The 27185-nt window shown below is 34.6% G+C and overlaps 10 protein-coding genes and 1 non-coding gene across 11 annotated transcripts; 5 read left to right on the top strand and 6 right to left on the bottom strand.

Annotated features, from left to right (window-relative positions):
- Positions 1-192: 192 nt before the first annotated feature.
- On the bottom strand, positions 193-4462 carry NAEGRDRAFT_74175 (uncharacterized protein; the record flags this gene model as incomplete). The annotated part of the gene is made up of 3 exons (XM_002670781.1): positions 193-727; positions 771-3678; positions 3724-4462. The coding sequence occupies 3 exons, from the start codon at positions 4460-4462 to the stop codon at positions 193-195; spliced, it is 4182 nt and encodes a 1393-aa protein (XP_002670827.1).
- Positions 4463-6467: 2005 nt separating this feature from the next.
- On the top strand, positions 6468-7673 carry NAEGRDRAFT_81727 (uncharacterized protein). Its single transcript, XM_002670839.1, has one exon. The coding sequence runs from the start codon at positions 6503-6505 to the stop codon at positions 7547-7549; it is 1047 nt and encodes a 348-aa protein (XP_002670885.1). The 5' UTR covers positions 6468-6502; the 3' UTR covers positions 7550-7673.
- Positions 7674-7722: 49 nt separating this feature from the next.
- NAEGRDRAFT_t687 lies at positions 7723-7795 on the top strand. The gene has a single exon. It is a non-coding gene; the product is annotated as a tRNA-Trp (tRNA).
- A 24-nt stretch (positions 7796-7819) lies between these two features.
- Positions 7820-9022, bottom strand: NAEGRDRAFT_74173 (uncharacterized protein; the record flags this gene model as incomplete). Its single annotated transcript, XM_002670780.1, has 1 exon — positions 7820-9022. One exon carries the CDS (start codon positions 9020-9022, stop codon positions 7820-7822), a length of 1203 nt encoding a protein of 400 aa, XP_002670826.1.
- Positions 9023-9201: 179 nt separating this feature from the next.
- NAEGRDRAFT_74172 (uncharacterized protein) lies at positions 9202-11202 on the top strand (the record flags this gene model as incomplete). The annotated part of the gene is made up of 1 exon (XM_002670838.1): positions 9202-11202. The coding sequence occupies one exon, from the start codon at positions 9202-9204 to the stop codon at positions 11200-11202; it is 2001 nt and encodes a 666-aa protein (XP_002670884.1).
- Positions 11203-11297: 95 nt separating this feature from the next.
- NAEGRDRAFT_81726 (uncharacterized protein) lies at positions 11298-13191 on the top strand (the record flags this gene model as incomplete). The annotated part of the gene is made up of 1 exon (XM_002670837.1): positions 11298-13191. One exon carries the CDS (start codon positions 11298-11300, stop codon positions 13074-13076), a length of 1779 nt encoding a protein of 592 aa, XP_002670883.1. The 3' UTR covers positions 13077-13191.
- NAEGRDRAFT_74170 (uncharacterized protein) lies at positions 13181-14728 on the top strand (the record flags this gene model as incomplete). Its single annotated transcript, XM_002670836.1, has 1 exon — positions 13181-14728. The coding sequence occupies one exon, from the start codon at positions 13181-13183 to the stop codon at positions 14726-14728; it is 1548 nt and encodes a 515-aa protein (XP_002670882.1).
- A 123-nt stretch (positions 14729-14851) lies between these two features.
- NAEGRDRAFT_59602 (uncharacterized protein) lies at positions 14852-18057 on the bottom strand (the record flags this gene model as incomplete). Its single annotated transcript, XM_002670779.1, has 1 exon — positions 14852-18057. The coding sequence occupies one exon, from the start codon at positions 18055-18057 to the stop codon at positions 14878-14880; it is 3180 nt and encodes a 1059-aa protein (XP_002670825.1). The 3' UTR covers positions 14852-14877.
- Positions 18058-19344: 1287 nt separating this feature from the next.
- On the bottom strand, positions 19345-21215 carry NAEGRDRAFT_59601 (uncharacterized protein; the record flags this gene model as incomplete). The annotated part of the gene is made up of 2 exons (XM_002670778.1): positions 19345-20834; positions 20915-21215. The coding sequence occupies 2 exons, from the start codon at positions 21213-21215 to the stop codon at positions 19489-19491; spliced, it is 1647 nt and encodes a 548-aa protein (XP_002670824.1). The 3' UTR covers positions 19345-19488.
- Positions 21216-21977: 762 nt separating this feature from the next.
- NAEGRDRAFT_81723 (uncharacterized protein) lies at positions 21978-25965 on the bottom strand (the record flags this gene model as incomplete). Its single annotated transcript, XM_002670777.1, has 2 exons — positions 21978-23766; positions 23810-25965. The coding sequence occupies 2 exons, from the start codon at positions 25963-25965 to the stop codon at positions 22209-22211; spliced, it is 3714 nt and encodes a 1237-aa protein (XP_002670823.1). The 3' UTR covers positions 21978-22208.
- A 187-nt stretch (positions 25966-26152) lies between these two features.
- Positions 26153-27168, bottom strand: NAEGRDRAFT_74166 (uncharacterized protein; the record flags this gene model as incomplete). The annotated part of the gene is made up of 2 exons (XM_002670776.1): positions 26153-27001; positions 27052-27168. The coding sequence occupies 2 exons, from the start codon at positions 27166-27168 to the stop codon at positions 26153-26155; spliced, it is 966 nt and encodes a 321-aa protein (XP_002670822.1).
- Positions 27169-27185: the final 17 nt, after the last annotated feature.

The raw sequence follows: 27185 nt of genomic DNA, 5'->3' as shown, positions 1-27185 counted from the left end.
AGAAGAGAAAAGTAGACGAAGCATTTCATTTTGATGCAGAGGACATAAAAAGACTAAAGCAATTTGAGGTGACACAATTTAATAAAAATCATTAATCAATTTTGAAATTGTAAATGTTAAATTCGATGATGAGAGTGGTTGTTCTTCAATTGGTTAGTATTTTAATTCTAATAGAAATAAAATCCTAATAATTTATTGATTTTCAACTTCACCTTTTGGTGTTTTTGGTACTAACTCAATCTCCAATTCGTGATTATCAATTGGAGCGGTGTGTGCAGCAATCTCAGATTTGGTTTCTTTATCAGCAGAGTTTTTTACATCCTCTTCTGTAATTATAGCAGATGTATGGTGCTTAGCATCCAACAAATAGGTTTGACACATTCCCTTTCCTTTCACTTCAATTTTTCTTTCCTCAAAAACAAGTCCTAAATCAAAAACTCTTTCATAAGTAGATCTGGAAACTTGAATTCTTCCTGGCTTGGAATTTGATTCCATTCTAGAGGCTGTATTAATAGAGTCACCCCACAAATCGTAGGCAAACTTCTTACGTCCAATGACACCAGCAACAACTGGCCCAGTATTAATACCAATTCTAATGTTAATTTGTTCCTTCAAATTGTTTCTTCTAAATTTCAAGTTATAATTTCTAATAACTCCAAATGTATCAATAGCAAATCTCAAAGTTCTCTCAGGGTGATCAGATTGGGCATTCAAATCATGAAGACCTCTGAATAATTATTAGTATATATTAATTAATATAAACAACATACCCTGCACAGAAATAGGCATCACCAATAGTTTTAATCTTTTCAAGGTGATAAACATCCATTAAATCATCAAATCCAATAACAATAGTATTCAACATTTGAACTAGGTCATTAGGACCCATTTTAGAAGATAATGCCGTAAATCCAACCATATCAGAGAAGAAACATGTTACATCTGGGAATTTCTCAGCAATCAAGCTGGCTCCTCCTTTCAATTTTGTGGCAACAGCACTTGGTAAAATGTTAAGCAAGAGATCTTCAGAGTGCTTTCTTTCTTCTTGAAGAAGTGAGTTGTGCTTCTTCTCTGAAGTAATATCCTTAATGAAACATGTAACAATTGGTTTCTTATCAAAAACGGTAATGAAAAGGTTAATTCTTGCTGAGAATGTTGAAAGATTTGTTCTGACACAATCCACTTCAAATGATGCTGATTTGGCGTCATTGAGACTAGTATTGTTCTTGGAAGCATTCAGGAATTTACGAACATCGTCATGGAACCAAGGAGTCATCAAACAATAGATTGGCTTATTCACAAACTCTTCTTGTTGAGCTCCAAACATTCTGGAAGCAGCTGGGTTGAAACTCTTTACCCAGAATTGAGCATCACAAACAACAACTCCATCAACTGCAGCATTCAAAATGGCATTCACTTTGGATTCTTCAGTGCTCTTCTTCTTTCTCTTAATACCATCATTTGTGGTGTGATAGAGAACGTAATTCTTAATTATTTCATTGGATTCCAATGTATCAATTGAAAGATAGTTAAATAATGATCTTGCAATATGAGAATCTTTCCAATAGGTATCAATAGAATAGTACATTATACCGAAAAAGGTGGAACTCAAAATCAAGGCAATAATCGCTAAAGAAATCATTTGTTCTGTTCTTGGAGTGGCGGATTTAACAGCAAAAACATTTGAGAAATCTATCAATTTCATAGACACTGCATTGGTAAGATAGGCAATACTATAAAACTCATTGAAAAAATTCAAGCTAGTAGATTTGAAATTGCTCAGTTGCGGTAAGGTCTTGATATCCTCTTTCAAATTAGAACATTTTAGAATAATATCTTGTACCATGTAGTCAACACCCATTTTACAATAAGTTGTAGAATTTCCAGAGGATTTGATTTTTTCAAAAGTCTTTAAAGAAGCCTCGATATCACAATTAACCTCTCCTCTTATCATGTCATCTGTTTCAGTAAACATTCCCACAACAAGGGTTTCATAGGCCTTTACAGCCGATCCATACATACATAAATTCCAATAGTATCTCAATGATTTCACAGTAGTTGTAAATCCAGTGGCCATTAGTTCAATATCACTATTCCCAAGAAGAGCATAACTGCTCTCACTGACATTGAACTTTGCATTCACAGCATGAATAAATACCTCTGAAATTGCAAATGTGGTATGCTGTAAGTATGACATGGCATCAAAACCATCTTCCATGGTAACGTATGATTCAAAACTGTATGTAGAATTTCCTAAAGTTTCACTCAAGTAAATACCACAACAAATTGAAACAATTACAATGGTTAAAAATCCAAACAAAGAAAACAAGTTTTTTGGTGTCAATAAAGCATTCCTGGAAGCCCTCAAATGAGTATCATCGCTTACTTTCTTTCCCAAATCATGGAATAATTTACCAATTTCATTCTTGGATACATTTTCTTGCATTAGTTTGATTTGTTTCTTAACACCAGATAAATATCTATATTGAATTATTAAGAAAATAAATCCAAAGACTATATATACACTCAATGAAAAGGAAATGTAATATGTAAATATTGTGTTAATTGTTACTGCATCATCTTTGGCTGAAATCATGAATATTTTACAAAAATCAGAATAAGCTCTTGTGATTTTTTCTTGATTTCTGTAGAGATACATGTACTCATAACTGGACACTGTTTTCATCAAATCCTCTTTCGATGCTGTCAATAATTGAGTAGTAATTTTGAGCAGAACATTGTTAATATCTGTTATGGTAACATTCTGTTCTGTAGTAGCGAAATAAAACTTTTCTGAGATACTTGACCTATTTGAAGCCAAAGGTATTAGAATAGTATAATAATATTCATGATATCTAGAATAAACCAATTCTGTTAACTTGGCGTCATATGCTTTTTGTTGTAAATTTGTCAAGAGTTGAGCCAAAGTTTTAACAGTAGATTTGGTATTTGTCATATCAGAATAAATTCTATTGGTTAATGTTGGTTGCAAAGTAACACCCATATCCAACAAATTTTGAGTTGCCTGGAATCCTCTCAAGGTAATAATAAGATTGGTAAGGGAAGCTATTGGAGAACATGCATCAATAACATTTACCACATTTTCAGTGACAGCTAAACTGAAAGAATAACCAACACCCAAACCGACAGCTATCAAAGCAAGCGAAAAAAGGATAAACACACTGAAAAATATCAATGGCATGGCTCTAGAACCGTGACTTTCTAATGCTGTTCTGTAAACCAGCTCTCTTTTAGCTTCGTTTTGATTTTCTATACCCTCAAAGTTTTCAATACTAGCCACAGATGGTTCGCTGAGCTCGTTTACAATGTTATTGAAAGCTACCGAGTTTAACATCTTTCTTCTCGAATTATCAGTATCAACAATTGATTCTGATAATGAAGTTACAGTATTAGATCTCTTTTTCAAAGCTGTGATATAGGTTGGTGGCTTTCTAACTGCCTGAGACTCTTCATCTTCCAGCATCATTGCTTCACCATAATATTCTTGAGCTATTTCTCTATTGAATTTAAAAGACTCCATATATGAAGCATATGTTCTTAAAACAGTTTTGTCATTATAATATAATCTTAAAATATTATCAAAGATACTATCCAAGCTCCCTGTTAAAACGGCTGCTCTATGAAGAATTTGTTCTACCTTTTTGTAATTTATCATTTCTTTAAGAAGTAATTTAGTAATTATTAAATATACCAATAACATACCTTGCATTAGTTCTTTAAAGTAGTGTCTATGAAGAGAGGTAAGCTCTGTAGTTTGTTTTTCAATATTTCTCAAAATTGATTTAAGTTCAATCATATTCTTTGCACCTCGAAGTTGTTCCGAAGCATAAACTTCAACTTCCTTTGCTTTCTGGCCAATCTTGTATTTGAAATAGGTACTTGGATGTTGCTTTACGGCTCTCTTGATTAGGGCATTGGCAAAAACAGTCGAGTTTGATTCGTCTGGAATGAAATAAGCAACCAAACTTGCTGATGTCAGCAACAAATTCACATGTTGTACAGTTTTTTGTGTTGAAATGCCTCTGATAAATCCAATGAGCTCTTGTAAATCTGTACTGGTTACAATTTCCTTTCTGTAAAGTCTGAATGATTTAGCATTACTCATCATTACAAACTTTCCATACAAATCCAATAATTCAACATTCTCTTGTTCTTCCAATTGTTGGAAAATGCCACCAGCTTCTCTCTCCAAGCTACCCTCTCCCAATAAAGTTAAATATCTTGATTTTATCGTCTTGATAACATATCTCGTATAAATCTCCATTGTAACATATCCAATCAAGGCAAATACTAAAACTAGTACAATAGTCATTCCAGTAAGACCAACACCTAACTCATTACCGTGTAAATTATTGGCTAAAGAACAAACAATTCCTCCAATAGAAGATCCCAATTTACCAAAGGCTACAGCTGAAACAATGGAATTCTCGAATCGCCTCATCATTGGTACCTTACTCTTTACAAACCATATTCCCACCAATGAAAATAGCACATGCACTATTGATCTAATAAAGGAAAAATGAGGTGGAATGAGAAAGTGAATCAAAATACCAAACAAATGAAGAACGAAAAATAATGGAAGAAAGATAGGATTGTCAACAATCATTGGAGCATAGCTAAGTGGATGAGAGTTCGGTATCAGTGTGGAAGAAAGGACGGTCAAGAATATTAAAATCAAATAGAAAGTAAGTGTCACTGCTACAAGTATGGTATTTCCAAGAGTGTAACACACAATGGATTCAGCTGGAAATCTATTGAGTGTTAATGTTGATGAAGGTGAGGAATTTAGATTGATAGAAGAATTGGAACTCTTTACACCATTCTGATATAGAAAGTTTTCATAGTGAGAGTTAGTATTAGTAGAGAGCGTGATTGTTTCTCTTAGTAAGTTTGACCGCCCATAGCCATGGTCGCAATCCACAAAACTCGTTAGTATGAAAGCCATCGGAATGGCCAACAATAGCATGGCCATCGATGAGTAATTAAGGAATTTCTTAATCTTTTTCACGTACTGTGATGAGGTCTTAACAGCCCTAATACTAACTATAAAAATAACAAAATAAGATACTATTAAGAGCATACTAAATGCTGACAAAACTATCACTCCAACATAGGGTATCAAATCCAGCGAATATGTTGTTGGATAATTAATCACAGTCAATATCCATGATCCCCACAATCCAAAATTAAAATCTGTTGGGCTCAACACTGGTGCCCAAATATAACTCCAAAAGAATATAATATAAAATATCAAAAGGAAAGAGAATGTCTTGTTACCCTTAATTCGTTCATTTCTCTGCATTGAAAATAAAAAGTGAAAACTCTCATCTCTAATCCTATTTTTCAGTTGTACTATTGTATTGGACATATCTGAGTTATTTCCACTATCCGAGGTTGAATTTGACTCAGACATGATGGCACTGCTTCCACCAATCACAGATGCTGTTGGCGCCATTTTTAAACTATCAAATTTGAAATACCAAAGTATAAAATGTAGACTTCAAAGTAATAATAATTATAATAATAATATAATAATGAGAGGCTTATGTTGTTGGCTATTTTCCTCCTCGTCGGTGGTTCAGGTTTTTTTTCTGAAAGTATAATATATAAATTTACGCTTGCAAAAACTCTCCATAAAAAAGTGCAGTGCTGACTTGGCGCCAAAGGTATTAAGGCAAAAACACTTTTGCGTGCGCAACTTATATCTAAAAGTAAAAACATAAAATTGGCCAGATACGGTTTTTGAGCTTTTCCGGTTGTTAACATCTCTATATGGAGATGACACTTGGCACTCAGAGATTGTGGCTAAATGGGATCTTTGTTTTTTTGAAGATTGATGTGCAGTTGGATGTACTGAGATAAAAAGACTTTGGATTCAATGAAACATATATATGGTGATGAGGAAATTAAGAACAAGAGAGACTTATTTAATGGCCATATATAACCATGTGGATCCAACAATGCAGTACTTGTTGTTTGCAATTGCCTTTCCAAATGTTTCCATCTCGTGACTACAATTTAAAATTTCATGAACCACTAAGTAAATAATTAGAAAATAATAAATTGATGAATCTCCGAAATGAGTTGAACCATTAATCTAATTCTTTCCAACAAATTTTGCTCGTCAATTAATTTCCACACAAGTAAATAATTTTACAGCCCAGATGTTGTGATGAGAATAAATATCATCATCATCAACGAATACTTGAAGTTTTTTTACAATGAGGATTGCCCATTGTCATCCTATCCGTTGAGTCGAAAACTTTTGATAGCATCATCTGTTATTGGCCGTCTTACTGCTCCTATTATCAATTTATCAATTATCGTTTTTTTTCTAGCTAATTCAAGTTGACATGTGTCATCCAAATTATTCTTTGAGTTTGGCACAAGACAATTTGGGATCAAGATCGCGACTTTAAAAAAAATCCATTCAAAATTTGTTTGAAAAAAAACTCAAAACTCAAAACATTAATAAGAAGAAATGGGCAATTGTTTTTCAGGACAAAAGGAATCTTCATCCTCCACCAACAACAAGTCGAAGAATAATAACAAGAGATTGGAAGAAACCAAGAAGGAACCAGCAACAACAACTGCTGCCACTACTTCCACAAGTACATCAACAACTGCTGCTGCCACTACTACAACTAAGGCTTCCGAACAACCTGCCATTGTTGAAGAACCAACTAAAAAGCCAGAAGTAACCAAACCAGCCGAACCAATCAAGACTACTGATGTTGTAGTTGAGGAGAAGAAGGCTGTGGCCGAACCACCAAAGGCTACTACCACTACTCCATCTGTTGCTGCCTCTAACTTTGATGAAGCTACTAATTCATTCGTTCTCAAGCCTGCTGTTATTGCCAAGTTTATTATTGGTCCAAAGGGTTCAACCATCAAGCAATTACAAGAGGAAACTTCATCAAGAATTAATGTTAAAGACTCTGATGATGATTCCAAGCATATTACCATTGAACAATCAGCCAATCCAAAGGCCTGTTATGATCGTATTATGGCCGAATTGAAGAAGTACGGTTGGGAATTCGATGCCAAGGAAAATCAATTTGTTGAACATGATACCGATGCTATGAAAATGTTCAAGGAATTGGAAAAGAAGATTTCCGAAGAATCTAAATTGATGTCCGATTGTTTCGAAAGAGCCAAGAAGGCCTACGAAAGTGGTGATGGTGGTCTCTCTAAGCAATTGTCTGAAGAAGGAAAACAACATCAAGAATTGATGAAGAAGTATCAACAAGAATCTGCCAACACAATGTTTGAACATTTGAATAAGGATAAGGGTGATTTGGAAATTGATTTGCATGGTCAATATGTTGACAATGCTATGGACTTTTTGAAGAAGAGAATTGAAAAATTGAGAGGTGAAAAACAACCAAAGTTGACCATTATTTATGGTGCAGGTAATCACTCTGATGAAAAGGGACCAAAGATTAAGCCAGCCGTTTTGGAATATTTGAAGAATGAAGGTATCACCTTTGAAGAAATCAATCATGGTAGTATTTCAGCAAATATTTAAAGATATTACTCTTCTAACCACCTAATGGAAACCTAAGAAACTTAATTTATTTACAAATATTCGATAGAACACCCTACTGTGTTCTGTCACACAATAAAATTTGATGCACTTTGAAATTTACTATGGATTTCCAGTTTTGTCATACACTCAAATATTTTAAATTTCAAATTAACAGATGTGTAGCTCAGCAGGGAGAGCAGTAGACTCCAAATCTGCAGGTCAGAGGTTCGATTCCTCTTGTATCTGTTTTGACCAAGTTTACTAATCAATCTATTTCAATTTATTGATTTGAGACATAAATTCATGATCTTTCTTCATTGATTTGGTCAAAAATTGAATAATCTTTGAATTTTTCCTTGCCAATCTCAACACAAATTCCTTGTCATCCCTTAATGACTTGTCAATATGTTGAAAAACATTGATATTTTGACTGACAGCTTCAAATACAATCTCCTTATCCTTCTTAAACTCCTCATTAATATATTTGATTATAAATCCATCATATTTAGCAGTTAGTAATATCAAATCTCTATCATCCTTAATAAATCTCGCTATAGAATATATAGCCGTGGAAGATCTTTCAGGAATTTCCAATATTTCAACAAGAAATTCCCTATCCTTAATTAATTCTTCAAGAGCATATTCAAGTGCAAATCCCTTACTTTTTCTGACAACCTCCAAAACAAACTTCTTATCTAGTTTCAATTCTCTGCTAGCATATTGAAAGGCACTTCCTTGTTCATTTCTCATTACGGCCTTCATTACAATTTCTCTGTCGTTTTTCATTTCCTCGCCTGCACTCCCTAGAAATGACCAACAATGTGAAATTGCCAACTCTACAATTTCCCTATCATTCCTTAATGATTCATGAACGGATTGAAGAGCATGACCACTTGATTTGACTGCTGACAGGACAAGTTCTCTATCACTCTTAAATCTATCATTTGCATATCTTAAACTTCCACCATCTTGCTTGACAGCTGCCATAACTATTTCTCTGTCATCTTTCAATCTATCAGAAGCAATACTAAGCATAGAACCAACTCCCTTAACAGATCTCAACACAACTTCTCTATCATTTCTAATAACTTCATTAGAATTATTATAAATAAATCCAGGACTAATTCCAACTATTTGAAATATAAAATTTGAATCAAATTTCAATTCCTTTCCCAAATTGATGTAAATTTCAAATAATTCATGGCGGCTACTTAGTGAATATTTAAATCCCAATGAACTGATGGAAACATTGCTGAATGGATTATGACCCGAATTGTGTTCATTCATAAATTTGAGAATTGTAAACCAATCTCGTCTTGTATCGAGAAATTTAATGGTTTCCTTTAAATGTTCGGAACCTCCGGAGACGATCGGAGCTATGATTGTTTGGTATTTTAAATGGTGAGGAATGTCTCTGATTTTAGTGGAGAGTAAATTGGATTGAAATGATTGATCTAAGAGAAGTGTTTGCATTTTTTTTTGGTATTTTCTTTAGTTGACCAAATGAACTTGGAACTTGTAAATAATTCTAGTTGCAATTTGAAAAGTGCATCCAATAACAATCAATAATCTTTATTGTAAAGTTTACAAAAAGGCTATATTAAATATTAAAGATACTAATTTTATTGTAAACAGAACTTTACTAAAAAAAAATGCCTTGTCGTGGTGGAAGCTTTGATTACGGATCCACAGCACTCAATACAATTTCCAGGGAGAGCATAATCGAGGTCCTTGCCATTATCCTTGGATTGACCAATGATGATAACAATATTCATCAAATTAATTCTCAAAAATCATCCATCGAGCAAATTAATAATGAATTGACTGTCTATCACTATGGTTACAGATCGGAGAGAATTTCTCTCTCCAATCATTTGCTATTGAAAGGGAAATATGCATTGAAAATTAGGAGAATGTTTATTGTTTGGATTGGTGAGGAGGAAATTAATGGTTGGTTTGTTCCGAATCGATGTAAAGTATCAGATTCTGATGATGACTTGAGATTTGATCCACTTAATCAATTTGTGAATTATAGTTATGATGAGGATGGCAATGCAATGATTGATAATTTGGAGTTGTGTAGACGATCAATAGTTGTGGATTTTAATTGTGGAAAGGTGGCTTTTAATTTTGATGGAATGATTGTTGGTGTTGGAAGTTATGGATATGGAAATAATAATGAGGCACTTAAATTGGCTTGTTTGGAACGATTTATTTCTACTAGTTTGCCTTCCATGTTGGTAAATAACGTGAAGGGAAGGCGCAGAAGTATGAGGCCATGGAAAAAACGAACGAAATTATTTAATTTCTTTTCGTTTTTCAAATCGAAAAAGAAGACGAATCCATTTCAAATTTTATGTGAGGTTGAGAATGTGTTGTGTAGTATATTTGAATTTATAGATAGTGTCGAGTTGATTAATGTTGTTGCCTCAGTTTCTCCTCAATTTCATGAACTAATTATTTACAACCAAGAAGGTGGCAGTCAAATATTTGGAGGAAGAATGATTCACTTTTTCAAAAAGAATAATATCATTTTAGATTCGAAAGATGTGAAATATTTAATGATGATACATCAAACTGAATCGTGTATTGAATTTTATCTGTTGAGTGGAATGATTTTTCTTGAATATTACAAGTATGAAATGTATCAAGCTGCATCATCTTTCAAGAAAACGGGAGAAACTTTATTCATTCTTGATCCAGCAATGTTGATAGAAAACGAAACAGTGTTGAGTTTTATTGAACAGAAACGAAAAAAGATTATAACAATTTCAAAAACGACATCCTATGCAAATGTAACAAACAGCATTCCTTTTGAGAAGAGTGAGGGTTCATTCTTTAAATCAATAATTTATTCACCATTCCTGAGCTCTTCCATTAATTTTGAAAAAGGATTGCCTCTTTATCTTCAATTTTTAAAGGATATTACAAAAAAATTGAATGACTCACTATTAATATTATCCCAAGATCCAGATCAGGTGTGGTATTTTGAAAAGATGATGGAAAAGGCGAAACATTTCTTGAATGAATCAAAGCACAAGTGTTTTGATTTTGCACCAGATGATGTTTTAATTGGACTTCACTTTATTCTATTGGATGATTACTACAGTAATTGCCCCTCTGATTTAATTCCTTTGAATTTTACAAAAATACTTGAAAATAGAAATAATTTGAATCAACATGCCAATTTCAGCTCATGTGAATTTCCAAAAGATCTTGAAATTGACTATTTACATTTACTATCTTCAGAAGGAAATGGTATTGCCTTGCCAACACACCATCCATTTAATCCCAAGCTCTTCTTCTATAATAGTCTTTCAGAAGAAATGGCTCAAGTCAAAGATGTGAAAGAGCAAGTCAAGTATTTGGAATTATTCCTTGATGAGCATATATTCCAGCTTTCACAGGCAGATATCGGCCAAAAGAGTACTTACATTCAATTCCTCCAAGAAAATCGACGAGTAATGCCAACCAAAGAGGTAGATCTCTATTTTCATTTTCACATGCTCCATTCCATTTTCTTCTATCAAGAATGTAAAGCAATTGCAAGTAATGTAAAGAGCCACACTCTCCTCTTTAAATCCCAGGACGATGATAGCAAAAACATTCCACCAGGACATGATTATCCAGAAGATTACAATACGCAATTTTAGATGAAATAAAATTACAGTAGTCAGTGCAAATTCAAGAGTGAACTTTAAAAAAAATGTCAGCATTTAATACTGCAATTACCCACACCAACACTGATATGAAGAGAGAGGCTCCTTTTTCTGCCAGTGAACCACTCATCTATCCAAGAATAGAAACCTTGGATCAAGTGATTGAAAATATCGGAACAACAAGGGGATTTGTCATTCAATCGAATAATGACTTTACATTTGTGAGTTATAAAGTGGTGTCAAGTGATAGTTTCCCCTTCATTCCTCATCTCATTGATGAGAATACAAAACAGTTGAATATTAATTTGGATTCCTATGAGGAAATTGAAAGAAGGTTGTTGAGAAGAGAAATTCGTGGACTGTGCTTTGATAGAGAAAGTAGGAGAATTGTTGGTCGTTCCATGCCAAAATTCTTCAATGTGGATGAAAAGGAAGAAACCAATTTTAAAATTATTGAAAAATTGATCAGTGAATTGAAAAAGAAAACTGGAAAGGAGAGACCTTTCACATTATTGGAAAAATTGGATGGTAGTTTGTGCACTCCTATCATTGAATTTTTGAAGGATGATTCTGGAGAGAAGAAACATTTCAGATTGAGGTTTAGAACCAAGTTGGACTATCAGAATGATCACTCTCAATCCATTGAGGAATTTGTATATGAATTGGAAAAATTGAATCTTGTAAAGGGGCAATCGAGTGATGTTTCAGAACAAGATGAGATCAACAGGGAATATCATGAGAAGAGAAAGAAATTACACGAATCCAAGCTTCCACTCTTTGCAATTGAATCTGTCAAGGATGGAAGAGAATGTGAATCAACTAGAGACATACCGTTTGTAATTGATTTTGGAATGCATTCATTGGAGGATCAATTGAAAGATAAGGGATCATACGCCCAATTAGTGAAATTTTGTGTCGAGTGGATGAATAGAGGTTACACACCACTATTCGAATATTTTTCACCTGATCACAGAGTTGTTGTAAATTACGGAAATAAGCCATTCATTTCATTGCTCGCCTTGAGACATACAATTTTGGGATCATTCATTCCGTACGAAGAAATGAAAAGTTCTTGTAAAGGGTATGGAATTGAATGTGTCAAATCTTGTGAAAATCCAGAAATCATCTCACAAACAGATATGAAAGGAATTAAGAAAGCAATAGAGGATGAGAAGGGTCATGAAGGATATGTCATGGTTTTATCAAATGGGTACATGTACAAAATCAAATCTGATTGGTATTTGAACATTCACAAGACCAATGAAATGTTAATTACCGAATCGATGAGAGAAGGCAGAATTTGGTTCATGATTTTCGATAACAAACTAGATGATGTCCTTCCACACGTGCATTCTCTCGATCACAAAGCCAGATTAGAGGAATTCAACGATAAGGTTCTCTATCACTTGAACAGGACAATCGACTACATGATGAGCTTGGTCAAGAAGATTGAGATGGCCATGAAGGATTCAGAAGAGAAAAATACCAACATTCTCTTTGTTAATATTGCTAAGGAGGTTTGTAAGAATGAAAAGACATCCTACTTTCTCAATGCCATTCTCAAGTGTAGAGGTTTATTGGAAAAGAAGAAATCAAATAGTGAAACAGTACCACCATTGGAAACACAAGATTCTGAGGTTGCATCCGTGCTGTTGGAGGTATTTATTGGCTACATGAAACCACTACTCAAGAAGATTGAAACTGTAAGGGAAGCAATCACATTCCATGTTGGCTTATTGGAAAATGATAATTCCACCAAATATTCATACAATTCTCAAGAGGAGGCCATCAAGGATTTGATTCTCTTCAATTCTAACAATCATTCCAATGCATCCTCCTCATCCCTCTTGGAAGATGAAGAAGTTTAAAGAATTATCATAAATAATGGTATTAGTTAAGCAAAGAAAAATATTCCCGCCAAAATCAAACGCGCCAAACAGTCGTTAAATTCACAAATTTAAAATAAAAAAAAATGTTACCACCACCATCAACATCATCCTCGCCATTTGTTGGTGGTACCAGCAACAACACAACATCATCCTCCTCCTCTATAATGATTCAACAACATAATCCCTATAAACTTCCACAAACACCCTCCTCCCAACAAAATCACCAACAAGCCTTTGAATCACATATATTTTCTCCCTTTTCAAACTTTACGATGGGATCTCCTTGTACATCCTCTCCACCCTCCTCTTTAGAATCATCATCACATAGTCCACCTCTACATTGGCATTCCACTCCAAGCAGCGAACAGAGTTGTCATAGTAATTCATCTGCTTTTCAACACTTGGAATTTTCCTTTAAAAAACCAACTGAAATAAGCAGTGTAATCAAGTCGAATCAATCTTCAAGAAGAAGAAGTAATCATCACTCGATATTTACTCCATCACCTCCACAATTGGTACAACAGAATGGATTAGCATTTAGCTCAACGCCCATTCGACCAGTTTCATCCAATTTGCAATCTGTATCTCCAACTCTGTATTCCACACCATTCACACCTGATATTTCCCGTATTAATAATTTTGTACCTTCCTCCAATCAATCAATCTCTTCCTCTGCTGGTTTAAGTAGTATTAGTAGCAATGGAAGCAGTTATCATGCAAATCGTCTAGGTAGTGCTCTATCTAATAAGAGTTTCAATTTTTCAACACCTCAATTATATACTAAGGAAAATCAATTGAGAAATGTTACCACAGCTGATAGATCACCAACACGTAAGAGCGATCATAATATGAACATTTTCATGAATGATTCTGATGAAGAGGGTGAGAAACCTCCACCAAGTGCTCCTAAAAAACACAACCCAACAAAGAAACTTGGAAGAAGAGGTTCTTCCTCAGTGTACAAAAACCTGTTTGAATGTGCCTTTGATGTTACAACACAACAAGAACAATTGGATGAAAACCTTGACGATTCACACTTTAGTATTGCCTCAATGTTTTTAGAGACACCTTCTCCTTCCACGCCACTTTCTCTCAATCAATCAAATAATAACTGTCCCTCCACTGTAAAGAGTTTTAAACTTCCTTCCACGATCAAAGCTAACTTTAATCACATTACACCAATAAGCTCATCAAAATCTACGACCATTGTTGGTCCAACAATCCTAGAGAGTGATAATTCTGATGATGAATTTATGAATGGATTTTCTTTAATGAGGCCACCTCCACCAAGATCAACAAAGAGTCAAATATTCAATGATTTTACGCTGGGAATGTGTGAAGATTCATCTGATTTATTTGATGATAATAGTTTACAAGATTTGAATATTCATTCTTCTTCATCCTCATTTGATAAATCTCCAACAAGTCAAGAGGATGAAGTAATGAATGATATTAACTTTTTTGAGAGTCCTTCCCTTGAGAGTAAGAAACGAAAAGCACTGAGAAGTCCTTCATTTCACAGATATAGATCATGTGAAGATTTAGAAAACGATCCAGGAGTCAAGTATGATGTTGGAAATTCTGCTGATAGTTTTTTCTTTAATCCAAAAGCAAAACTGAAAACTAAATAAATATGATCATCAGTGGATGATGATCATGATTTTGATTAATTCTTGAAAAGACAATTAAGCTATTAGAATTCCTAATTCAGTTTTTCTGTTGTGCGTTTACAACAGAAAATGAAGTCATTACATCAATTTAATTGTCTTTTTCTCACTATTTATTTATCGTCAATCATGTAAAATGCAGCATTTGAAGATTGTTCAATATTCTTATACTTGACTACCAGAACTGACACCTTAGTAGATATTATTGGTAGCTCAAAGAAAATGGAAACAGTAGAGAATGATGAACTGCTCTCGGACTCAACTGTAGAAACACTTAAAACTTGACAATCAATCTCACCCTCTGAACCTTTTAAACTAACTCTCCAATTATCCACAGGTCCTGGATCAACACCTGCAAATGGATATCTCAAGGTAACATTATTAATTGAAACCATATAGCCAGGTCCATGTTTAAGTCTCAACTCTGTGTGAGCACTGCCAGAGGGATCCCTTTTTAATATTTTGAGTGGTTGTTCATCCTCATCAGAAGACAATGACTCCTCGTCAAGTGGTTTTTTCTTTGTTGAACTTGCGTATATAGAAATGAGAGAAACCATATAACTCTTATCTCGCAGTAACGTGTCAAAATCTGCTCTAGTGATTACTGTTTTCTTTTGTCTCTTATTAATACACAAATGGACACAAACACACTTTACAAAATCTTTTGTACCATTTGTCAACGTGATCAAAAATGGACAAGTGACGAGCTTTTCTTTGTGTAATCTCTTGGAAACTCTTTTACCATAGGAATCGAGTGAAAAAGCCAATCTACTTGGACCACTTTCACAAACTTTTGCCAAAGCATTTCCATTAATTTCATAACCATTTTTGTCCAATTCAACAGTGGGAGATTCTGGTTTTCCATCATCCAACAATTTAAATCTGAAAAAGCAAATATTCTTAATAATTTCTACTTGTTTCAACCTCCAAGTACTAATCTTTTGAGTTTCATTTGAAATTCCAGACCTTCCATCATTGACAGTTTTCTGATTTTCAATGAAAGCTTCAAATATTGTCTTTTTCATTCTGATATCATGAAATTTATCAAGAGTTAACCCAACATTCAATTTAATAATTGTGGAGCATGAATCTCCTGGAATGACAATCTCATACGAGTAGTGTGAAGAAGGAGTAGAGGTAGGAAAAGCTGATGCACTTTGCTGTTGGCTATTGGTTGGAGTATTACTTGAACTGTCATCTGAATTACTGGACGATGAGGAAATTGCATCTCCTTGTGGAGAGGAAGCAAGAGGAACTGGAGTTGTTGGAGATGGTGTTGCATTCATGATATTACTATTTGACATTCTTGGAGGAATTCCTGTTGGTGTGATCGGTGTTGGAAATGGTGTGAAGCTATGATAGAAAGGAACTGGCATGCCATGTGGAGGTGGTTGTGGTTGACCAACGACATTTGGCATTTGAGACATGCCACCAAAAGGAACAATCTTTGCAAACTGTTGGTACTGTGAATGCATGTTTGGAGATGGAGGATTTCTATGGGTTGGTGTGAGAGAAGGATGTGGTTGAATGGGAATAAATGGAGGCAGATGGTGACCGGTTGTACTATTCATTATTGGTGGAGGTGGGTTGACTCGCTTCTTTTTTCTTTCTGGTTGTTGGCTGGAAATTGACAAGTCATCATTTTGTTGTTGAATTGACGACGAAGAGCATGCTTTCAATGACATGCTACTGCTACTTGTGGTGCTACTGTATCCATCATGTTGCTGCTGTTGTTGTTGATGTGAGGAAGGGGTGGATTCTAATATATTGTTTGGTGTAGTATTACTTTTCACATGGCCACTGGAAATACTCGATGACAGTGAAGAGGAGGAATTGGATGGATTAATATTGGATAATGATGATAATTGTACATGGTGACCACATGTTGTGGGCGAGTTATCACCATGCCGTTCTCCACATGTAGTAGCACTAACAGTTGTTGTGATTATTTGGTGTGTAGAATTATTTGCCACTACATTCATCGGCATGGAATTGTACTGAGGAAAGGAACTGGTTGTCATCATTATAGGACTTGGCAACATGGAATTATCATGTTGATGATTAATTGTTGTTGTTCCCTTGTTGTTATTCATTATAGGAATGGGTTGGGGAGTGGGTAAAGATGACATGGAAGCAGTCGTACTATTATTATTCGATGAATTACCACATGTGTTATTATTCATTCCCAAATCACTCTTCATTATTTGTGGTTGTTGTTGTTGATGATGACTATTCATGGTTATATTTGAATTATTATTCATTGAAGTGATTAGTTGACCACCACCACTACTACTATTCGGAGAACTTTGACTATTGTTAATAATATTATTCGGATTAATTGTTGTTGAGTGATGATGTTGATGATGATGATGAATATTATTGTTATTCATGGAAAATAGGCGTGCTGCATAACTATTGGGTGGTATTTGTTTTTGTTGTGTTTGTTGTTGATGATTAACGTGAAGATGAGAGGACTGTGTTGTTTGTGCTTGTTGGGAATTGCTTGATATTGGTGTTGTTTGTGTAGGGTTAATAGAACACAAGGTTGGTAAATGTTGCATGGTCGGATACTCAACATGGGTTGTTGTTTCAAATGGAGAGTTAAGACTGGATTGGTTACTATTATTATGGTATGAGGTATTGTAAGGATGTGATAGTTGACTGGTCGCTATTGGCTTGCTGTCATTTGGGGGATTTACAGAAGAATCTTGAAAGGTATTAGAATAAGAATTTGGAGTAGTGGAAGGTGTAGTATTATTAGGGGAAACAGAAGGACACTTATTCTTAAATTGTGCATTTTCAGTCTTGATTGTCGTATGGAAATAGTGATCTTGCATGGTGACTGCAGGATCAATAACGGAGGGAGATTGAGAAATTGGGAATCTTTTAAATGATGATTCGGTGCTGCCATTAGAAGCATTCGTATTCTGTATTGTTGTTGTAGTTGCAACACATGTGTTATTTGTGTTATTGGGTGATGAAGGAGAGGTTGCATTCAAGTACGTTACATGTACCGTACATGATGATGGTGTTTTGGTATCATAAGAAACATACGATGAAGGGGAGGACGGTGGATTGTTCATTCTGCATCCATGTCCATTCACACCACTTCTGCAGCCCTGTATTTCAGAAGAAATGTTGTTAGTGGACTGGTTCTCAATAGTTGAAGTGTTGTTCTGGTTGTTTGGAACCACAAATTTTAAAGAGCTCCCTCCTTTGGTGGAGCTGTTTGTGTTATTGTTGTTGTTGATGGTCCTTATTGGTTGTGGTTTTTGGATCTGCTGACTGTTCATTTATGGATTTGATTATAAATATGGAAATTGTAGACTTGCCGTTTGTTGGTCAAATATGAATGAAAAGGCTTTCAAATTTTGGCGCCCAACAATTTTTTTCGTTGGATTGGGAGAGTGAGGAGGATGAGGGGATATTTTTTTCAGCAAGGGAATTATCAATTAATTTCTCTCAAGACAGTTTTGCTCTTGTTGTTGTTGGTAAGGTTGGGTTGATTTGGAAGAGAAAGCAAATTTTGAATAGAAACAAGAACTTGTGTGTGCGTGTACTGTACTACAGTAAAGACTTGTAATTATATTGAATGATGATGTTGATGGTGATCTGAAGTTGTAGTAATTGAGAAGAGGCACACAATCATATAGGAATGAGACAAGCCAATATCGCTTAAATGGTGGACCAATTGAAGCTATTAATTATATGAATAAGGCTAGTGATACCTCTAGAATGCTTTTTAAATTTTGGGGTAGATATTTGATGATAGAGTCTCAATTGGGCAAGAACTGCTTTTCACACTTGAGTAGCACAAACTTCTTTGATGAATTTTGATATGACGCACAGCAGGGAAATGAATTACTCCTCCTCAATGATGAAGATGATGCTTTTATCTATTAGTCTTGGGTGTTTTTTTCAAATTGTCCTGGATAGGTGTTGTGGCCCATACTATGTTTACCAATAATACACAACAATATGAATTGTTTGTGCCTTGTTGTTTGTGTTGAATGTAAGGTATCAACCATCACAATCTGTCAAAGCCTGATATGTAAAGCAACAGGATTCTGAATTAAGAGAAAGAAGCTACGGTTCTTTACAGCTTTTGCTTATTTAGAAGATTTATGGTATCGCCCACGCACTCATTGAGTTGATCAATTGCTCGTTGTTTAAGGTCTGCAATTTAGCTCATTCCTTACTGGTATGGAAGTAAACAAGTGGAGCTTTGCAATACCTTATTAGAGCTTTGGAATTTAACATATTAATGCGGTTTAATACGCTTCATAATAAGAAAGAAACTAGAAAACTATGAGGAATGATTGTTGGATTGAATGTTAAAAGAGTGTCTTGTTTGTTTTTGATAATTTTGGTTGCTGATTGAGGAAGAAGATTCCTCGTTGATTTACCTATTAAGGAGAAGAAAAATACATCTTGATGATTGTTGCATTCTAACTGACCCAGTTAATAGAAAATCTGCGAATAGATTATGGGTACTTATTAAGGCCTAGGTCCAAGAGATAAAAATTTTTATCATATCAGGAAAGGTCCTATCCAATTCGAGTAAAGGAATGTCGTAATTTCAAGCTCACATTAAGGTACGTTTATTAAGACTCAGTCTGGTGTGTTATAATAATAACACTGTGTGCGTGTTCAATGATACTATCTTGCTATGAACTATTGATCATTATTGATCCAATTACTCTTCCTCTATGAATGCTCATATATTATTTCCACACAGTTGAGTCTAAAAATTCCTGTAAATGATTGGAAACATTGGCATCATTCTTGTTTCTATTGTTGAGAATTTCTGCAATGGTAGAGAGGAGTTTTTGGTTACAAACTTGAATTCTTTTAAATCTACGTCCCAACACATTCAATGCTCTGTAATCCTTTGCTAAAATGTCATAGTAATCAATTTGAACAGGCTTGTCATCTGGTCCAATACCCATTTCAAAATTATTTCTCGTACCATCCTCTATGGATTTCACTATTTGCAAGTGAACTCTTGCTGCCAAAGCAAAGAATGGAATCATGAATACAGAGGCAACTCCAAAGAACTCATTCATAGTGAGGTAGGTAATTTTGAGACTCGATTCTTCAATCATGTTGATATTGCATCTTGCCTTTACAAGAATACCGATACGAACTCCATAACAGAAGATATTTTGTAAAAAGTTCAGTGCCTTGTCGTAGGTTACCATTTGTTTTTCAGTCTTTTGTTTGCAAGCTCTATTCTTGGTGGAGGTAATGATTAGTTTTGCCATTTCTTCTCCTAACTTGATGAAATTGAAACAATTTTCTTGTGTCACCTCCTCTTGTAGTGAAAGGGCAATAGAATCAGGTAGAGATTGACCAGAAGCATGTTGAAATAATGCTGGGAAACTCTTAGTCATCTGAGTGACATCCTGCTCATCAATAACCAAATGCTCAAGGAATCCAATAGACCTTTGTAACATGATTTCACAATCATTCATATTCGAAACTTCCAATGCTGTCTTATTCATATATCTAAACTTGGCACAATGAAGATAATAACTAGATATTTTCCTTCCAGTTCCAATCTCATAAAGTGCCAGATTATAGTAGGTACTAGCAATGAGGTGAGTTGGTTCTTGGTCAATGAGAAGAGCCAACTTTTTCTTTGATTTTTGAGCAGACTCTTCAGCAATATCACACAATCCAACAAATTGTTCCACTAGAGCTTTGGCACTATAGAAGAATGCTTCCATTTCCTTCTTGGTGATAGTATCAGTTCCAAAGTTGTGAAGAATGTACTTTTCCATTTCCTTCTTTTCCACAATAACATTAATGTCACAAATCATCCAATAATAACAATTGATAGCTAATGGTTTTGAAAAGTGCTTTGGAAATGATTTTGTTAATGAGGCATCTGGTGCAACAAAGAGTTCAGACTCATCACTTTGTCCAGATTCTGTTTCAGATGGTGAATTAGGTTTCTTTCTCTTTTTATCTTCCAAATTATCAGAAGAACCTCTCACTCTCTTTGATTCTCTAAATTCACAAACAATTCCTTTGGCTTTACATCTTTCACAACCAGTTTTGTGACGGCCTAATAATTAAATATCAGAATTAGTAAGATGATTAACATCATAACATGTTAAAGATGATTAATAGATGCAAAATACATACTACAAAATTTATGCATCTTTCTACATCTTATACAGGCAATTGGATGTAAATCCTCATCCTTTTCCTCTGGTTTTTCTTCATAGCTTTGTCCAAAATTTTCCTCCGAAGATGTTGTCTCTGAAGTAACATCCTCTGATTGGGCAAATAATTGCAAAACATCCTCCTCAGCCATCGGATTACTCATCGATGATGAGAGTAATGACAACAGAGAGGGTGGAAATCCTAGACTAGGAGAAAACTCTACAGCAGCAGCCTCAAACGATGACGACTCCAAATGATTGTTATTGTTATCGTTGAACATTTTTCCATCCACAACAAATTTTGAGTTTTTCGTATTTTTTTTAAATCTGAAAAAAATTGTGGTGCCGAAAACTTTAAAAGAGAGAGGATGACAATGATTCTTTAATATACATAATAACGACAAGTTTTGATGGGAAATGGAAGAGAATTTTGAGTTGATGGGATACTAATTGGGTAGGAACATTCCATTCCATATGTTTGTTTCAATCATAAAATGGTCAATTGGAATCTTGGCGCTTTCGAGAAGGAAGGTCGGGCAGAGAATTAGAAATAGAAACAAGAGAAAACAAAGTCAAAATTTGAATCTGGATAGACAATTCCTTCTTTTCGCAGAAATAGCAAGAGCACAATTTGTTTTTCAATACTTCCATCCAATTTCTTCAATTTTCATTCATCTTCAAGATTGTTATTTCTTAACAAATTCTGCAGATTGGTTGACTCCACAGGCTTTGTTGTTTGTAATGAATACTATAAGCCCCAATTGAATGATACAGGCATATTGTATACTACAATACAACCTAGAAATAGGGTTCATCAAGCTCTTTAACATTGTGAAATTTACGAGTAGATCCTGAAAGCAATAATGAACATTCTCTTTTGGTCTTTCACACCTTCAAATATTGTTGCATCTTGCCAACCTTCAATCAATTTTGCTCATTCAGCAATAAGCATGGTTATTTATTTTCCTTAATCGGTGGACTATTAAAGCGGATTCAAGCCTTATGTGGAATTCAAATAAGGACTTTGAATTCGGATCGTAATTGACACTAATAAGGATTTTATTTACTTGTGACCCTTCGCATAAACTGCCTAGTTCACCAACTCACCACCATCAGGTCTGGTCTTGATTCAAAATAATTTTTTAACACACACACCAAAAAAATCCACATGAGCACATTTACATTCATAAATGTGTGAATTCAAGACATTCATTCCTACATACACATCCTTACACATGTGTATGTTAATGGTGGCGGAGAAGACTAGTAGTAGCTTAGAGGAGTTTTCTTCTGAGGAATGAGTTCATGGTATTGGATGGAGATGAAGGTGGCATGGTTTGACTACGACCACCAGCTGGTCCACTCTTTAATCTGTTCTGAAGATGACTCAATACTGATGTAATGACCTTGATGTTATGAGAGGTAGATGGAGTACTGGTCAAGTTGTCTTCACTTTCATTTGGTAAAATGAGTTGAGATGTTTTACCTTCCACTTCCTTGATGAGCAATTCCAACATGTTCTCCTTCATCTCTTGAAGTGCCTTTGAATTGGATGACAGCATGAGTAATGTACTGAGTACGAGTGTTAGGATGAACCTAATCTGTACCATGTTTTCATTTGCTTGAATGTTGCCATTTAGAGGAGTGGTTGTAGTATGGGAATTTGTTGTACCATTATTTGGTGTGGTTGGAGAACCAGATGCATGTGGAGTGGTTGGAGTGCTGGTAAGGGCATCTCTTCTCAATCTTAGAGGAGTATGTGATCCATTAGTAATGCTGAGTGGTGAATGTCCAATCATTGGCTGGACAATATTCACAATTTGAACAAGGAGAGTAATTAATGTGTGGCTATTGGCAATTCCTCGAGAGAGACCTCTAATCACACTTCCACTTGATGTGCTCAATACTATAGAGATGGCCACTCCTCTAAAGTACTCATGTGATGAGAGGGATAGGAGAATGCTCAATAATGTTGTGAAATAAGATGGGATTTTCACATGCATGTTGGTGTTTTGTTGACTCATCATGCGACGTACAACATGTCCCAATAATTCTATTAATGTATGGATGGATGTTTCATTCACAATCAATTCACTCATCAACTCATCTTCATCTTCACCTCCAATTTCATTATCTGATGATGATTGAACAATAATTAATAATGCATCCAATGCTGATTTTAACAAATCTTCACGATGTGGACTCTCGAATGGAAGCTTGACATGCTCATCTGTATGTTGAGAGAGTGAAATAGATTCAGCCACTAGAGATGTGAGTATGTTTGGAAGGATGTGTCTAACAACTAGTGGAACAATTTCACCATCCTTAGTTATGACTGATCTCTTATCAGTAGTATTGCAACAATTTCTCAATATTCTCAAGAATGAAGAGGCCAAGTTTGGTTGTGTTCTAGAGTTGAATGCTTCAATATGATCAACAAGGAATTGCAAATAATCATTGGATGTAAACCACTTTCTAACATTCTCTGAAAAGTATGTCAATTTTTCCAAAATGTTGGCAACAATGGCCAATAATCCATCATCATCATATTGGAGCAAGGAACATAAACTGTGAAGGAATGGAGTGTAGGAACATAATGTATCTCTAATTTGGATTAAAACACCTCTCGACTCTGGAGTGTCTTCATCTGTGCTGCATGTAGAGTCAGTATCATCATTGTTAGTAGATGAAGCAGATGTGGATGTAGCAGAAACCTTTGATGTTTGACTGCATTTGTTCAACCATTGTGAAATTTCATAACAAATTTCATAAATGGTCTCATAATGATACATGGAGCTAATGTGGATAGCATTTGAGAGTAATTTTACAAATCTGGAAATTATTAGTAACATTCAAACGGGTTAAAAATACTTACGAGAGAGGGGTCATGCCCAAAACACCAATGAAATAATTCAACTTCATCAATTTGAGGAAGATGTTTGCATTCATGTTGCATACAGTTCTACTGGTGTGATTGGAAGCCATTGAGGAGGCACTTCCTCCATTTTCCAAATGATTCTTTCCACCAATCAACATTTGTCTGTACATGATCAATTGTAATTGTTTGGAAAGTTGGTTATTCTTGAGTTGTTGAACATGTTTTTCCACAGTTTCATCATAGAGTACATCATCATTGAATTGAGTCAAACCACCAGGATTTGAGGAGCCGGATGCGGATGTGGCATTCATTTGATTTTGAACAGCCAAGTTCATTTGATTCATATCAAAGTAGCTATAGTGCATTTCATCAGTTTTTTGCTCAATTTCCTCAATTTTCTCATCAATTGTCTTTTCAAAATCATATTCTCTATTGACAATTCTCAAATGAAGGAAGTAATCCAAAATGAGAATGAGTGTACGTCTATATTGGAGAAGCTTCTTATCGGAAATTTCACCTTTTTGTTTGAGAATGAGAAGTGATTTGATAATCTTTTCAAAACTGGAAGTTTCAACCTCATCAATATAATAACCCAAATAGAATGAAACTTTTGTTCTCCATTGAATGATATGTTGAATGGATGGAGTTTTTACAGTATCAGGACTGTCAACATTATAGACAATATCATGTTCAATAGCAAATGGATCAGAAACTTGATGTTCAGCCGAATTGACAATGATATCAATAATATTGGAAACTGATTTAACAAATGACTCGACACGAGTTTCCTCTGTAACTTCCTGACTCCACTTGAGAGGATATAATTCAGGTTTCAATCCAAACTTTAAATTTACCCAATAATAAAAATCTTCATCACAAGATAATGACTCCAACTTGGTTCTAATAGTCAATTGATCATACAAGAAACATTGAGGGAGAGGATTCAATGATTGTGCACACAAATTCAAAAATTCTGTTTGCATCTCATTCTTTTCTTGTGTATCCTGTTCAGCATAGTCATATTCAAAAACAATATCTTGATAGTGAGTGGCATATGGAGGAATAAATCTCCTTCTACAAACAATGACATGCTTGATTCTATAATGTGGAATAATTGATGCATTTGGATCACTCAATGAAAGCAATTCAATTTTTTCCAAATAGGTCAATCCATTTTCAGGTACTGAATTATTCTTTTGTTTCTTGCTGTTATTGGAAAATACATTAGGGAAGTAATAATATTTTGATTTGATTTGATAGGCCTCTGTAATGGTCTTATCAAACTTGTAAATGGAACGTTCCTTTGCAAATTCTTCATCCTGAATAATGTCAAAATCTGAACATGATGATAGCATGTTATTGGAAATCATCTTTTGTGCAAAAGTTCTAATATTTGTTCTAGGAGCATTTGAATTTCTTATTGGAATAATCTTTACAACCAATTTATCAGCCAATAGAGTTTGATCCTCTTTTTTCTTTTCATAAACAACTTCATAATAGGGTTTACTCTTATATTCACCCAATGAAGGAATTGGTTTTCTCACCAGATTATTATCATTTATAATAAACCAATATCCATTAAATAATTTTTCAACACGTGCCTTCTTTTCTGTGAGTGGAAACTTTTTCAAAATTTTTGATTGTAAATTAATAATGTGAGAACGGTCGAGTTTTAAACTTTGAAATGGATTATTAATAATACCCTCTCCAACTTCCATATTTGAAGTATTGCTTTTCGGAATGAGAGTTTTGTTTACAATTTTCAAGTCATAATTTGATTGACCATCAAAGTGCCACTTTTTTAGGACCTTGTTGGTTTTGTAGTGAATTTGTAATTCCTTGATGAGTTGTGTCCTGTTGGAGGCTTCTAAAACTAAATGTTGAAGTGTCTTTTCTTTTTGATTTAGTTGATTTTTATCAGAAATTACTATACTAAACTTGGATACATGGTCTGTGTAGACTTCAATACATTCAATTTGTTCTAATAGAATTGGAATTGGTAAATTAGTGAAGGATTCTTTAAATAAATAGATGAAGTGAGCACAGACACAAATATAATAAACTTGTTTTTCGAATAAAACTATCGAATAGAATAAAACTTCGTCTTGGATGAATTGTTCCAAGTGAAGTCTTGATATTATTCTTTCCTTCATTGTTGTTGTTTGTGATGATGATGTTGTGTAAGTGTATCACTTCTTTAACCTAGGTGATGATTTTTTTTTATTTGATGAGTGGATGACATGTGATGTTTCGATGGCGCAAACATTTCACTTCTTTCATTTTCTGATTCATTGCCACTTGCTTGTTATCTTGTGAATGATTCAAAATTTACTGAACTCTTTATTTTCTAGCAGTTTCATAATTATCCAAGAACCATTGTACAGTTGTCTTGATGGCTTCATCAAATGGAGTGTATTTAAAGGTTGGATTCAAACGTAACATCTTGGCATTACTGGCAGTCTTCTTAAATTGACCATCAGCCTTTGATGTATCGAAAATCATATTTCCAGAAAAATTGAAAGCATCCTTGATACTTTGAGCAACTTGTCCAATACTCTTTTCATCTTCCTCACTCACACACAACATGATTGGTTCTTGTGATTGATAATTCAACATGGTCCACAATAACATACGAGCAGCATCATGTGAAAATAAGAATTGTCTCAATGGCTTACCAGAACCATAAACAATAAAATCGGAACCTTCCTTTTGGGCCTTGTAACACTTGTGCATTAAACCTGGCAAAACGTGACCATTTTCAACATTGAAATTATCGTGTGGTCCATAGAGATTGGTTGGGATAACACTTGAGAATCTGCTTTCCTTTCCTTCACGAACAGCTTGTTCATTATACCAAACACTCAACATGTCCAACATTCTCTTGGCATAGGCATAGGCATTATTGGAAAAGTGTGGTGGACCTTCATGGAGTTTATCTTCAGTAATTGGATATTCAATCTTGTCTGGAAAGACACAAGTAGATAAACATGAGATGGTCTTTTTAACTCCATATTCATAACAACATGAGAGAATATTATTATTCATATTCACATTGTCGAGCCAGAAACTGACTTTAAAATTCATATTCTTGAAAAGACCTCCGACAAAAGCAGCCAAATGTAAAACATAGGTTGGTTTGTACTTTTCAAAAAGTGCTTTACAAGCACTCAAATCACGTAAATCACCATCCTTTGATCCCAAGAAACCCAACTTCCTGGCAAATTATCTTGTTTAACAACATGGTCAACGGCTTTACCAAAGAGACCGGTTCCTCCTGTTACTAAAACAACATCCTGATCGGTGAGAACGAGAGGTTGAGCAAGTAATTCGCTGATAGTAGATGACGGTGTACTCATTTTTTTATATTATATAT

This window comes from Naegleria gruberi, assembly GCF_000004985.1.
Source record: "Naegleria gruberi genomic scaffold NAEGRscaffold_67, whole genome shotgun sequence".
Lineage (NCBI taxonomy): Eukaryota > Heterolobosea > Eutetramitea > Acrasida > Naegleriidae > Naegleria > Naegleria gruberi.
Note: the sequence above shows the minus strand (reverse complement) of the source record. Positions and strands in the feature narration are given on the sequence as shown.

Coding starts and splice junctions, on each gene's coding strand:
- NAEGRDRAFT_81727 (XM_002670839.1), top strand. CDS start 6,503: ATGGGCAATTGTTTTTCAGGACAAAAGGAATCTTCATCCTCCACCAAC.